Raw genomic sequence first — 14,574 nt, 5'->3', positions numbered from 1 at the left:
TTAAATAGATTATGTATGTAAAGTTTCTTGCACATGCCGCGTTCAGCAAATACTCATTTCCGTCTTCCAACCCTGAATTGCTATGATTCTGTGACTTTCAGGCTGTGAACGGGCTGTTAAGCCCTTTTACCTTCAGAAGCTTCTAGTGGGCAGTGCAGCTGAGTGGATCCAAAATGTGAAATGAGGGGTTTGGACTAAGCTAAAAGCCTGGCCACTTGCAGGAGTCTGTGGTTTCCTTGTTTAGATGCCCTAAGTTAGCGGTCTGCTTGAGCCCTCTGTGGTCTACACTGCAGGACCCCAGTCCTGCCCATGGCGGTTTGTGAGTCTGTGGGACACACATGCATTGTCCTCTGATTCTGAAAGGCCTGTGCAGCATCTGTAGGCAGGGCCCTTCTCCTGTCTGCTGGACACCCCCAGCTCTGCCTCCCCAGTTCCTTCTTCAAGGGGCCGATTGGCAGAGGGGCCTTGTTGTAAGGGGGACGCTGGGAGTGTTTCCAGCAGCAGAGTTTTTCTTTACCTTCGTAAAGCAGTTTTGTTCTGGATGAATAAGGACCCTTCAAGCTACTCCACACAAAGGCAGATAAGCATGTACCAGTGAGGCTGGGGGAAAAATGGAAGGGGGTGTCTAGAATGTCTCTGCCACCCCCAAGCTGACAAGTCACATCAGTCCTGCTGTCGGACACCTCAGGACCAGAGGAATTGACTTCATTGGTGGCCCCTGACCCCTCCCAACAATCCTAGGCAACCCCGGGACCTGGCGAGCTCCATCCCTGTGCTCTTCCTTGAACTAGAGGCCTCACCCAGTGGGTGGTGCGCAACACAGGGGAGTGAATTCTGAACACGGAATTTTCAGATTGGGTGGTGGGGCCTGGGGAGGGAGGGCTGTTGGGGATGAATTGCAGGGGAAGGCAGGTCCTGCGATTCTTATGAAAATGAAATAAAAGGGAGAAAGAGTCTATTGGGTTTTGACATTTCCTAATTGTCACTTTTACACTGGGGGAGTAAATTCAAATTTCCTTCTTTTTAAAATTACATAACCTTTCTCCTGTCCAAGGACACTTATTCAGAGGCCTTCATTTGGGGTCTTGTGCTAATAACCGTAATGAGACTCTGAGAGGAGAGCTGTGGGGCCAGGACCGGAATGGGGGGGTTTGAATAGGGGGAACACCGGTTAATGGGGGTCGGTCCTCCCTTCTGGCCCTCAGTAGAGGGAGCGTTGTGTGGCAGCACTGACAACGGAGTCTCGAAAGACATAGTGAAACACAGCACAGCATCCCTGCAAAGCAGGTAATGTTTCCCACTTTACACAGGAGGAAACGATCCGTGAGAGGGGATGCAGTTTACCAGGCCCAAGGAGCCAGGAAGTGGGGCTCAGACCCAGCCCTGCATTTTGATGCGATGCAATGGCCTTAGGCAAGAAGTGACTTAAAATGAAGGCCGTCTGTGCTCTTTCCCGGGCCCTCTCTGCCCTTCTGCCAACAGCATGCCCATGTCTAGGCTGAGCCCCTTGTCCTATACAAAGGTTTTCTCCCCACATGGGTGTGCTGGTTCTTGTTTCAGCCTAGAGTGCAGAATCTCAGAAGCCCTATTGATGACATAGACACCTGGAGATGGATGCATGAGATAAGCCTGGTCAGGGCCAGGGGCAGTTTGACCCTCCCAGGTGGAAGATCATGGTCAAGGCAGATGTGAAGTGCAGGAGTCAACACACTTTCTCTGTAAGGGGTCTGAAGGTAAGTATTTCCAGTTTTGAAGTTATACGGGCTCTGTTATAAATGTTTAACTTTGCTGTCGTAGCTTGAGTGCGACCAAAGACACTATGTACACAAATGGGCTTGGCTGTGTTACAGTAAAACTTTATTTACACAGGTCGGGGGCCAGATTCGGCCTGCAGGCTATAGTGTACTGACCTCTGGCTTAGCGAACCAGTCTTAATTGGTCAAACTCCCTTCTTAGTGTTGTCCTTTATTTAGAGACAAAGTGCTAGAAAAGATGGAGTCTTTTCAGTGGTCCCTAGAAGGTTGCTAACAACCATGAAAGGCCACCTTCGGAGAAAGACCTCCACCAAGTGAAAGCAACAGGAGTTCAGAGCTTTTACCCTCCAGCAGATGCTCAGAAATGAAGATTCTACTTTCTTCCCATTGTCCCTCAACGGAAGGCTGGGTGTTTTAATTAGCTAATGTTGGCAAATTGCTTTGAAGAAGATTGTAAAACATTCGTGCTACAAGTGCCAAGAACCCTAATTAGCTTTCCTTAAAGATACCACCTGGAAGTGTGATAGCTTGTTGCTAGAGGTCCGAGCGGACCCAAAACCGGTTTTTAAGCAAACACAACTGAATACAATCGGATCTCTACATTGACGTCACATTTTCTTCCTTCTGCCGAATCTGATTCCAAGCAGCTGGGATGTTAAACCATGAAAGTCTGCTAGCGACAGGGGCATGAAACAAATTAACCCATCCATTTGTTGCCGCCGATGTTGCCTTTTGGATTTTTAGCTTGTGCGTTGGAGGCCCTGCCCTGGCGTGTCAAGGTTACAGGGAGGAGGAGGCTGGCAGCCACTTAGTCATACAGCAGGGCTGGCTCCCAGGTCCCCCAGTCTGAGAGAGACATGTATATGCTGTCGCTCTTAACAGCTGGATAATGAATTTGCTCTCCAACACTCTTGTTTCATGTGGTGGCAGCGGCGACAGCAGCAGCATCTGATCTGTGTCACCATCAGAAGCAAGTGAGATGTAGTTAATATGGACCTTAGCCACTGACATGCATTGATTCGGAATCTCCAGGCTCTGATGAAGTCCTGCTAAATTGGTGGGGCCGGGCCCTGTGTGAGAGGATGTGGCAGGGGGCAGGGATGGGGAGGGATTCCTCAGCCTCACCACTGTTGACATTTGGGGCCAGATGATTCTTTGAGGTGGGAGGTGGGGAGGCTCTGCTGTGCACTGTAGGACGCTGAGTAGCATCCGTGGTCTCTACCCACTAGGTGCCAGTAGCAGCCCTCATTCCCAGTGGTGACAGCCCACAATGTCTCCAGACACGGCCTAATGTTCCCTGGAGGGGACAGTCATCCTAGTTGAGAAACACTGGATTAAGGGGAGGAGGGGGGCATGGAGTCATGTTTTCCAGGGATGCACTTGGACCAGGGACCTAGTGGAAAGTGGGCTCCAAGCATCACTCTTGACTCCTCTGTCACACCCTCATCCAATCCATGAGCAAGTCCCAAAGGCTCTACCTTGACGGCGTGTTCTGCACCAGACCACTTCTTGCCACCCCGCCTCTCCTGCTCTTGTTCAGGCCCCTGCGTTTCTGGCCTAGATGATGCTAGCAGCCTCCCAGCTGGTCCTTCTGTGCCCCTTTGCTCTCCATAGGCAGAGGGACTCTCCGGAAAGGTAAGCAAGAGCGTCTCAGCATCTTGCCAGGAACCCCCAGGCTCCCTCGCACTTACACTGAAATCCCTAGTCCAACCAGGTGCTGTGCCCTGTGTGCGCCTCCCCTCTGCCCATAGACGTCCTTCACTCCCCTGGGTCTCTGCTCAAATGTCCCTCTCCAGGGGCCTTCCCGCACCCCTATCCTGAAGAGCACATCTCTGTCTTCTCTGCGCTAGGGGTCCTCAGCCTCAGCGCTAGTGACATTTGGGGCCAGACGATTCTTTGCAGTGGGGGCTGTCATGGGCATTATAAGATGTTCAACAGCATCCATCTCCCTTCCCCACCAGATGACAGTGGACCCCCCCCACCCAATTGTGACAACCAACAATGTCTCCACGCATTGCCCACTGTCCCTTAGAGGCAGCATCGCCCTGGTTGAGAATCGCTGCTGTCCTGCAAGTGTTTTTCTTCACGGCGCTCTCCGACAGGGCATCCTGTTTGTCTTCTTCACTGGAATGCCAGCTTTAGGAAGACAGGACTTAGATTTTTCCCCTTCTATATTCTCAGGGCATAGAATAGAGCTTGGGACATAGTAGGTGCTCCGTAATGGTGTTGAATGTTATGAACTGCATGCTTCTAAGCAACCTGTGACGTGATGGGGTCATGGATTGGGGCAGGACTGACCGGCAGAGTGTGTCTTACTGGTTATAGACATCGAAATGCTGTGCCTTGGACATCTGCAAGCTCTTTAAAGCACAGAGAAATCTTTGGGAACCCTAAGCCAGGGCTCTGGTGGAAGGGCAGCTACAGAGCCCCTCCCTGGAAGCGCTTATTCCGGGGATAAGGTGCATTTTCCAGGGGCACCCAGATGAGCCTGCAGACCACACTTGAAGAGACACTAGGCTCTGTTGAGAGTAAATGGTTTCTGGCCAGCAGACATTTCTTGAACTGAAGGGTTTGTGTGGTCTGGAGAGCCAGCGAACATTCTAGCTTCTGTTTGTGGGTGTGTTGAGGATTTCTTTCCTGGCTACAGGTGGTACCTGGAACTTGGCTGATGAGAGCGATTCTCCTCCTTTCCTTCATCCCCCCTCTCTCAGCATCACCAAGACATCCAGATGGATGGCTCTGGTTGGGTGTGGTGAGCCCTACGAACACAGCCATGCATCAGCGTCATGGGGGGGTTGGCCATGTGCAAAGCCACTTCTTCCTCCTTCTGGTGCTACTCTTCTAGCTTCTGGCGTTTGCATGTTATTTCTCCCACCCTCTCTTCATAGCGGAGGGGACATACTGTAAAGTGTAGCAATTATGAGAAATCTGACTTCAAACTGAGACTCCTCCACTGGCCACGTGACTTTGGCAAATGACTTAACTTTTTAAAAACTCGGTTTGCCCATCTCTACAGTGGGGATAATACCCAGTTCTCTGTTTCCTCCTGAGGATGCCATGAAATGAGCAGGGTTCCTCACCTGGCCTGGCCAATGTAAGTCCTCACTGAGGAGTTGCTGTTGTTATTTCCTGCCTACCAGCGGCGCCTTCCTTCAGCCAGCTCAGCCCTCAGCAGGGTTCACCTGCCTCTTCCCTTTTCCTCTCGAATTTGGCTCCTGTTGCCTCTTTGGTGTCATCGTCCCCACTAGCAAGCAGCTTCCCCCTCCTGACTCTCGCCCCCTCTCCCTCCCTTCCCAGCATGCGTATCTCATCACTGTGATTACACCGTATTAGCCACCGTGATTGTTCCATGCCTTGGCACCTCATTACTGAAATAAAGTTAACATTAATGGGAGTCCTGCAGCTAATCCCTCTGCTCACCTCTCCTGAAAATGCATTCCAGTGATTAGCAGGAGAGACACATGCATATATTCATTTTAAAACTGTTCCCCGGCTTCCCCCCTCTCCCTCCACATCTCCTCCTCAGTCACTGCAGAGACGGAGGCCAGGGGGCCTTTTAGCTGCCAATGGGTGGAGGAGGCAGTGAAATCCTTCCGAACTGGGGCAGGCAGGATTTTGGGAGCAGCCAACTTTTCCCCCTAGAAAAGAAACGCATTGGTTTTTTTAGGGTGGGTGCAATTAAAAACAAAACCAACCCACAAACAAAAGGCCTTAGAGTGAAACAGACTGGGGGTGTGTCCTAGTCTTGCCACTTTCTCCTAGGAGACCTCTGTAAAATTGGTTTAACCTTCCTGAAGTGCAGTTTCCTCCTCTGGTGAAGGGGAGGATTATGTCAGATGAGGAATGTGGAAGAGCCTAACGCCTCAAGGATCGCTTTCCTCCCCTCCCCTGGCCTGCGAAACCAGAGGTCGGGGGTGTCCTCGGGGCTCCTTGAGGCCCCCAGTGTTGGGATGGTGCTGAGCACGATGAAGATGAATTTCCCAGTGACGTATTATTTATAAGAACTTGGGTGAAACTCACTCCATCTTCCTGCCCCCTGCCCCGGGGAATCTGCAAATCCACAGACTGACAAATACCCTCCCTCATGGGGCTCAGGAGCTGGGCTCCTAGGTCCTCTCCTTTCCCGCATTTCCTCTGTCCTGATTAAAACTGGGGCCAGGATGACTCCCCCCGCCCCCGCCGTGCAGCTCCCCCTCGGCAGCAGCCAAGAAAAGGGAGCAGGGGAACAGCAGAGGGAGGCGTGGGGCTGTAATGAGATTCACCGGCGCCCTCACTCACCCTCCGTGTCAAGGAGACATTTTCAAAAAGGTTTGACACAGCATCCTCGCAGAGCCCTTTGCCAAAACGCAAGGTGGAGGCCCCCGGAGTACTTTAAGCCGGCTTCTGTTAACAGAGGGGCCCGTCTGCATATTATAATCACGCCGCTCCAATTCCCCGTTAAGCAGCTGTTCCCACAAAGAGGGACAATAGCTCAGCCCCACCCCTTTGAGAGCTGATTTCAGTCTTGTCTTTGCCGGTGCCAATTCTTTGATCAGTTTTCACTTAGGATCTGGAGGGCATGTTACAAAGTGCTTTGGGATGGCTGCCAACAGGCGCCTCACTGGAGCATGACAGGGGCCCAGAAGTGTCAGCGTTGGGAGAGAGACAGAGCTCACAGGATGCCTTTTAAAAAATAATTATATTTGAATTTTAAAAGCAATCTTCATATATGTTAGTAGATTCATTTATATGGAAAGCTATGCCAGTTCCTCTACCCTTTTAATATTTGATGTTGCATCAGCTTCCTTCACAGTTGGGATGAGCGTTCTCTGGCATCTTGGAGACTTTGGGGACTCCTGGGTTAAAGAAAAAGCAATGAGAGGCTGGATACTGTCATTTCTTTCCCATTCCTCATTGGCTCTCCTTCCTCCCACCCCTCAACCAGATGCCTTGTTTCTAAATTGATTGTAGAGGATCCGAGGGAGCAAGGCAGGAAATGGGGGGGGGGGTCCAAAATACACTTGGTTTGTTGGTGGTGGGAGGGTAACAATATCTATCATTTATTTTATTTTTTTATTGTGATAAAATATACCTAATATAGAATTTACCATTTTAACCATTTCTCAATGCACAGTTCAGTGTCACGAAGTACATTCATATCGTTGTGCAGTTTTCACCACCATCCAGCTCCTGAACTCTTTGCATTTTCCCAAACTGAAACTGTACCCATTAAACACTCACTCCCCTCCCCGCCAGGCCTTGGCAACCACCTTTCTACTTTCTGTCTCTATGGCTTTGACTTCTCTAGGTACCTCATGTAAGTGGAATCATGCAATATTTATTCCTTAGTGTCTGATTTCTTTCACTGAGCATATTGTCGTCAAGATTCATCCCTGTTGTGGCAGGTTTCAGAACTTTCTTTTTATAACTGAATAATATTTCATTTCTTTATATACTACATTTGCTTATCCATTCATCAGTTGACGGCCACTTGGGTCGCCTCCCACGTATTGAATCTTACAGTTTCCAGCCGGCCACGTGAGGTGTTTGCCTACCTACAGACATTGAATTTAATTCTCACCAATGCCATTTTATGGTTGAGGAAAGGGAACCTGGAGAGATGAAGGGGCTTGCTTGAGGTGACTTGCTGTTAATTGGTGGGGCTGAGATTTGGTTTGGGGAATGTCTCACTCTAAAACTATAGTTCTCAAACATTCCAGGATTGCTTAGGAGGTTCCTGGGCCCTGTCTTGACCTATTCCGGTTCAGAAAGTCTGCAGTAGGACCCAGGACTTTGTGTCTTAACAGGCACCCTTCTCCAATACAGGTTATCAGAGAACTAGAGTCTGCTTAATATGTGTGAAGTCTAGGGTTTTGACAGCTATCCTATATGACCTTGTTCCTAAGGGAATTGGAGGCAGCTTTCCCCCAAACACTTTAAGATAAACAGACGTGTTCTGCATAAAGGGAGAGTTGGGAGAGACTTCTGCATGCAGTCCATAAGGCATTCATACACAGGGGCATGTGTGAGGGGCTGCGGTTTGGGCTGCATGGTCACCTCTGAGCTTCCTAGCAGCCCAAGCAAGGAGTAAAACAAGATTAGCCACAAGATGTATCCAGCTCACAACATAAAACATACCACCAGGAGCACAGCTATTGTGTGCATTTGGTCTGAGGGCTCCTCACTGAGAAGACCCTGTGCTGTGATGGAAAATAGTCACAAGCCCCCCTGAATCAGTTTGACAGAACTGTCGTAGGGCTGTGTCTTTAGGGCAAACTGAGGTGCGATGCTAACGAACCCTCCTGGTAGAGACAGACCTAGAGAAGACTGCACTGAGCCATTTCAAACCTGCTTTCTGCAGGGGTGTGATAGAGTTCTTCGTGTTCTAAAACAGATCCCCTGGCTTTTTGTTAGATTGCTGGCCTGCCTCGGCAGCTCCATTCTTTCCAGCTCCTCTCCTGAGCCTGCAGGTCCCCCTGCCCTGGAGAAAAGAGCCCAGCGGGGGGCCTCTGCTGTAATGACTAGGATGCTTGTCTTTAAAGTTTGCAAAGCCCTTGGCCTCCAACCAGTGGCCAGTGTGGCCCTTCTCTCCTTCGGCATGCAAGAAAAGCTGCTGTCTGGTTGAGTGAGCTCTGCTATAAATCAAAGTGTCACCACTTAGCCAGTAGAAGTGATTTAATTAATCCGCTGTGTTGTCCCCTGAGCATCACTCCACCTGACTGCTAATCAACTTCCATCAGCAAGAGGAAAATACAGGCCCTCTTTTACTGAACCGCATTGCATGAGATGAAGGAAGAGAGGGAGGGGGAGAAAAAGTTAATTGCGGCACGGGAGCTCAAACTGTCACAAGAAAAAAGTCTCTCGTCTGGCATCTGCCTCTTAATACACTGTTGTCCCGTCTCGGGTGAGTTGCAGGAGAGGACCACATTTCAGTGATATTAATAGAGACATTATCTATTGTCCATATCTATTTATAAGAAATAATATCTTGCCTGGAAACCCTTGACAGCTGGCATATTGCAAAAAGGAACTGTTCTTTTTATCATGCACCCAATATTTAGACCTTAAAAAAAAAAACCCACACAAAACCTTCATTGATAATCAGATAAGATTGAAAGTTTATGTATCTATCTCTCGGTCACAGGAACATTTTTGACGGGTGACCACCCCAATTTCTGTCACATTCAGGTGAAATAAATGCAAGGCATTCCTCTGCAATGTAATTAGGCAGATCTAGTTAATGCTCTAGTGCTTTGAAGGTGAAACGAGCTTTTGTAATGAGAATTCTAAGCCCAGGATTCTTGAAACCTTTAAGAGCCTTATATCTCAAACCTCATCACTAACGGGAGCTCGCGTGGCTCCATTTTACAGTAGGAGAAACCGAGGCAAACAAGGGTCAGGGAAATTTCCAGAAAGTTGCAGAGCCAATATGAGTGTTCTGAAACTGGGATCCATCCCTTGTTGGGGTGGGGGGAGAGGGGGTGCCTAAGATTCTGTTTTAAAGCATGGGCTTATCTGGAATTGGATTCTTTTCTGATTGCTGAGCACTTACTCGATAAAAAGAAATTTATAAATTCTCTTAAGCAGGATAAAGACCAGAAAATCTTTCATCTGATCCAAAAACTGACATCTTGCATCAATTATGCATAAACCTTGGTTTTTCCCCATCAGAGGACTCCCCTTCCTCCATCCCCCCCCCCCCACTCCCCGCCCCAAGCAAATGTGGAATTCCTGCCCGTGTTTTGTGGGTGAGTCATTGTGTCTTTAAAGGTTAGGGGCAGTGTTTACCTGCTCAGAACACTGTGTTTCAGCAAAGATGTGCTTGGGATCAGAGCCTCTGCTGTACTAAAGTTGATGGATGTGCCATTTAAAAGAAAGAGAGCCCTGGAATCTAATTCCAGTGACTCTGAGTGCCCAGGGCCGTTAAGGACTTCCCTGGGTATCTGCACACGTGACCTCTTTATGTGCATTATCACTGCTGGGCCAGGGCCACCCCTACAATTCTGGATGGGTGACAGGGTGGATGACAAGGGTGCTTCTCCATTATTATTAAGTCAAAATCTGATTAAAATGGATATCTGGGGCAGCTTTAAAGGGAAAGAGCTGCCATAAGAGATGCAGAGGTGTGTGGGGTCCGTCGAATGCTAGAGGGCAGTACAACCTTCTCCCCTACCCTAGGATGTGGCTTCTCTAGGCGGCTTTCCTCTTGCCTGAAGGAAGGCCAGGGCTGCCTGGGCAGAGGAAAGAGGGAGTCACTGGCTTCCACCAGCTAAAGCTCATGGGCACCCAAAGGGCAAGTGCTCCCTCCTTGTAGAGGGCGAGGGCCTGCCCCAGTCTGTTGCTGGGGGTAGTGCAAGGGCTGGGATTGGAGCCCCATGGAGCTGGGTGGAATTCTGACTGAGTGCCCCTCTTTGGACTCAGTTTCCTTATCTGAAGAATGGGAATGCCCATCTCCCAGAAGGGACATCAGGATGAAATGAGATCGTATATACAAACGTCCCCAGCATGGCACTAGGCACATAGGAGCTGCTGGATAAATGCAGCTTCTTTGTCCTCACCTGCACCCTCCTTCCTCCACTCCCCCATTCTCTCATTCCTTTCACCAGCCCTAGAATCTATGCTACAAAGTACTCGATTTGACAGAGGGGACTCAGATCCCAGAGTCACGCAAGGATCCAAATCCTGCCAAGCCTCCCCCCGCGCCCCTGCCCCCCCAGGCAGGCATCAGAGAGTGTCCGCCCCTCAGCTCAGGGCGCTGAGACCCCCCTCTCTCCACCCAGCTCTCTTTTCCTTTCTTGCATTTCTACCACAGCCATTGAACCGCACTCCAGGCTGACGCTGGGCATGTGGGAGCCAGCCAGGGACCCTTCATTATGGCTTTGTTTATTTTTATACACAGTTTAGAAACATCTGTTCTGACATTTTCCGGGGTCGAAGACAGGAAGAGAACAAGGTTGATATTTCTCAGGTGCTGGTGCGCTAGTGCATCTGTAATTGGAAAGCAAAATGGTTGGGTTGCTTCTCCATTTGTCATAAACATTTCATTTGAAAGAGAAGGCAGTGTTATGGTGCCCAGGGGTCACATTGTATGCAAACAGGTAAACATTAAAGGGAAGTCTGAGAAGTGAGAAATGGCAAAGCATTAAGAAACCCATGGTAAAGGTCTGTGCAACTTTCTTTGAGGCAAAAGACTGGCCATGGGGAGATGACTGCAGCCCTTGTCTGCTTTCTTGAATTGGAAGCCTATTTTCCTTTTCTCAGTTAATCCCCTTCTTAAGATGAACGTGGTAAAGGTGGTGTCCAGAGGTTCACTGAGGGTAGGTGATGAAATGTATTCGTTCAGAAAATATTTACTGAGCACCTACTCTGCCCAGATCTGTACTAAGTGATACATAAGACACCGCTCATGCCCTGGGTAACATAATTATAATACAAAGTGGTGAGTATCACCATGGGCAAGTGAATTAATACTAAGGGAAGTCAGAGAGGGAGTCAGGAAAGGCTTCATGAGAAGTTTGCCAGGCAGAAGAGGAGGAAGGAGATCAGGGGATGGAAGGCAGAGCTTCTACCAAAACCAGAAGCAGTAACAAAAAAAGTGCTAAAGCCATCAAATAGCATCATTCGATTATATACCGAACAGTATGCTAACTGCTTTCTTGTTAAATCCTCCAACGTCCTGCACGGAGTAGGTGGTATTATCCCTGTTTTTCAGATGATGCTGGGGGGAGACTGTATTGCTCAGCAGAGGTTAAGGCTAATGTGTGGAGAACTAAGATTTCTCCCCAGCCCTGCCTGTCCCTCGTGCCCGCCATGCTTTCCCCCAGTGCCACACTGCGTGGTATGACTCGAACGTGGAGGATGAAGCTGGAGAGGTTAGGGGGATGGATTGCAAAGGACTTTTCATGCTGTGTTATAGAGTTTGGACTTTTTCCTGTAGGCAGTGGGAAGCCACCACGGGTTTTTAAGTGGATATTGATTCCGTTACCAATGGGAGATGGGATGGGTGAAATACCCTATGCCAGACTGTGCCCAGAACCTTGACCGGCCGTCAGATTCAAGTCCTGCCCATCCAGCTTCTTGCCCAGCCTCCAGGATGGCTGGCTGCTCAGCTGAAAGAACTAGACCATTGGGGAGGACAAGTCTCATAAGTGATGTGAAAAGAGAGCCTTTTTCTGTTCTTTATCTTTTTTGGCTTGGGTATGTCTTTTTGTTCTTTGCTATAAAGCTCACATAGGCATCTGAGATTAAAAAATATAATAATGTGGTATAAAAAGAGAAATAAAAGTAAAAGTCGTCTTCCAGCTCATCTCATTCCCCAGATGTAAGCACTGTTAACAATTTCTTGTACAGCTTTCCTGAAATTTTCTATTCAGGTATAAGGATATGTATTTACATGTAACCTTTTTTAATTTTTAATTTTGTCTATTTCTGAACAGCTAATACATGTACGTGGGTCAACATTAAAAAGGGTTTTACTGTGAAAAGTCCCTCTCCCACTGCTGTCCCCCGTTTCTCTGTTTTCTTCCAATGTCACCATCTTCTTGCGTTTACGCATGTGCAAGCTCATACTTCGCACATGTGATGTCTGCTTTTCCCGTAAGTACAAAAGCTACGAAGAGTGCTATCTGCACCGTTCTGTCTCTTGCTCTTTCGCTTCATGGTAATTAAAAAAATTCCAGTATTTAGATAGTGCTTACCAACTGCCCCAAATTCATCTAAGTGCTTCATGTATGATCCCACTGAATCCTTTGACAGGGGCAAGTGCTTATAGTCCCCATTCACTTGGAGGAAACTGGGGCACAGAGAGATTGAGTGACTCACCCAGGGTCATTCAGTTAGTAAATTAGCCCTGACTGTTGGGCTGGAATTGAAATAATGCAAGAGAGGCGATACCACTGGTAGTCAGGGCCAGTCTGAAGGTGTTCGAGTCTTGCTTTTTTGGGGATATCAGCATACCTTGGAGATCTTTCCAGATCAACACGTATAGACTTAGTTATTTTACATGGCTGGATGCTTAACTTCAGTTACTTCATCATTTGCCTGTTGATAGATGTTTGGGTTTTTTCTAGTGTTCACCTACAGATAGTGCTGCTGCTGGAACTTCCTTGTATGTACACCTTGCAGTGCTAGAGCCAATGTACTGTAGAATAAATTACTAAAGTGGGCTTGCTAGTCACCAGGCATGCACACTTTACATTTCAGAGATATTGTTAAATTGTGCTCCAAATATCTGCACCGGTTTACTGTCCCCAAGAATGTGTGAAAGTACCAGCCCCATATCCTCACCCTCCCTGGGCGTTATCAACCTGTTTCATCTTTGACAATATTCGTGCTGAAAAACTGGCTCATTGTAACGTGCATGCATTATGAGCACATTTTTTCATGTGTTTATTTGACCATTTATATTTCTTTTATGAACTGGTTTTCCGTGTCCTTTGCACATTTTGTGTTTTGACTTTGTCTTTTATAATAGAGATATATAAGAGCTCTTTGAATACTAAATAAATGTGTTACGAATATTTTTCTAGTTTATTGTTTGCGTTTGTATTTTTTTTCCACCATGGAGGAGATTTTAATTTTTATGTAGTTAGATATATTAATCTTTTCTATATGGCTATTAGGTTTTGTGTTTGCCTTTTCCTCTCCACAATTATATATTTTTTTAATGACCAATTTTTTTCTCCTTAGCCTTTTTATGGCTTTAATTTTTAAATTGAACACTAGTGTGTTTGGAATTTATTTTGGTGTAAGGAGTGATATAGGGGTCTGGCTCAGTTTTTGGCTTTGAGGGGAACCTGTTTGGACTCCTTGGTGACCAGGCTTCACTGGATTGTGGGGGGACCACTAGCAGAAGGCTGGATCGGGTGGGAGAATTTCCAAAGGGCGGGCCAGCGCCACAGCACGCTGGGGCCTCAGCCCCCAGGGGCTGCCGGAAACCCAGAGTGGTCAGCCCTCTGGGCACCTGGAGGAACAGGGACTCCTCTGGGGTGCATATCTGAACCAAACACAGGCCTTATCGTCATAGGGAGAGAAGTGCATCTTATCTGTGTCCGTATATTCTCAGTGCTGCTCTGAGGCCCTGGCACAAGCTGATAATTGTCACGTTGTATGGAATCAACTACTTCTGACCCCCAAGCTGCTGCTCATTTGGTGCATTGTGACCTTGGGTTGTTGAGTGCATCCCTCCATGTCTCTGAGCCACACTGTCCCCATCTGTGAAGAGAAGATGGGTGATCACAATACTTAACCCAGGAGCTATTTCAAGAGGTTTCTAGAGTAAAGGGAGAAATGGGTGTGATTGCACTTGATGAACCCCAACGAGCTCTGTGGATGGAAAGTTGAAACTCTCAGCCACTCTCTGCTGCTATTCATATGTCTTAGCCTGTAATCAGTTGAAGTTGTAAAAATTACAATTCATCTCCTTGTGGGACATGGCTTTTTTATTTTTTAACTCTTAATGAGAAAAGGCAGCTTCTAAGCTTTTTTTTTCTGAATGCGTTCTTATACCTGCCAAAAAGTTATCTACTACTATCCCCAAACCTCTGACATTTGAGAAAATAAAGATGGGCTCAGAATGGGAAGGTCTCTATAAAGCAGAATCAGGTACCTACAAGGAACTGACCAGGGAATTCACTTATGGTTCACGTGGAAGAAAGTCCTGGGCACTCAGGCTTGATTTGATCCTGGGTGAGACTTGGGCCACTTCCGTGCTTCAGTTTCTCTCACTTGGTTAAAAAAGAGACCTCACACCCAAGAAAAATCAATCTAGAATAGCCATCTAGACTAGTAGTCAAGAGGGTAGGTTCCAGAATCTGACTGCCTAACTTCAAATCCCAGCTCC

The 14,574-nt window shown here is 47.8% G+C and overlaps 1 protein-coding gene across 7 annotated transcripts in view; it reads left to right on the top strand.

Annotated features, from left to right (window-relative positions):
* SPRING1 (SREBF pathway regulator in golgi 1) overlaps positions 1-14,574 on the top strand; it is a 312,066-nt gene that overhangs the window by 29,993 nt on the left and 267,499 nt on the right. The window contains exon 5 of one of the 7 annotated variants that reach the window (XM_079942833.1): positions 1,561-1,733. The exons of 5 other annotated variants lie outside the window; for them this stretch is intronic. In XM_079942833.1, coding sequence (XP_079798959.1) covers positions 1,561-1,692 — 132 coding nt within the window. In that variant the 3' untranslated portion in view covers positions 1,693-1,733. Of the gene's footprint in view, positions 1-1,560; positions 13,231-14,574 lie in introns of those variants that run through there. One more of the 7 variants, XM_079942832.1, reaches the window with a different exon arrangement.

This window comes from Stenella coeruleoalba, assembly GCF_951394435.1.
Source record: "Stenella coeruleoalba genome assembly, chromosome: 14".
NCBI classification, from domain to species: Eukaryota; Metazoa; Chordata; class Mammalia; order Artiodactyla; family Delphinidae; genus Stenella; species Stenella coeruleoalba.
Note: the sequence above shows the minus strand (reverse complement) of the source record. Positions and strands in the feature narration are given on the sequence as shown.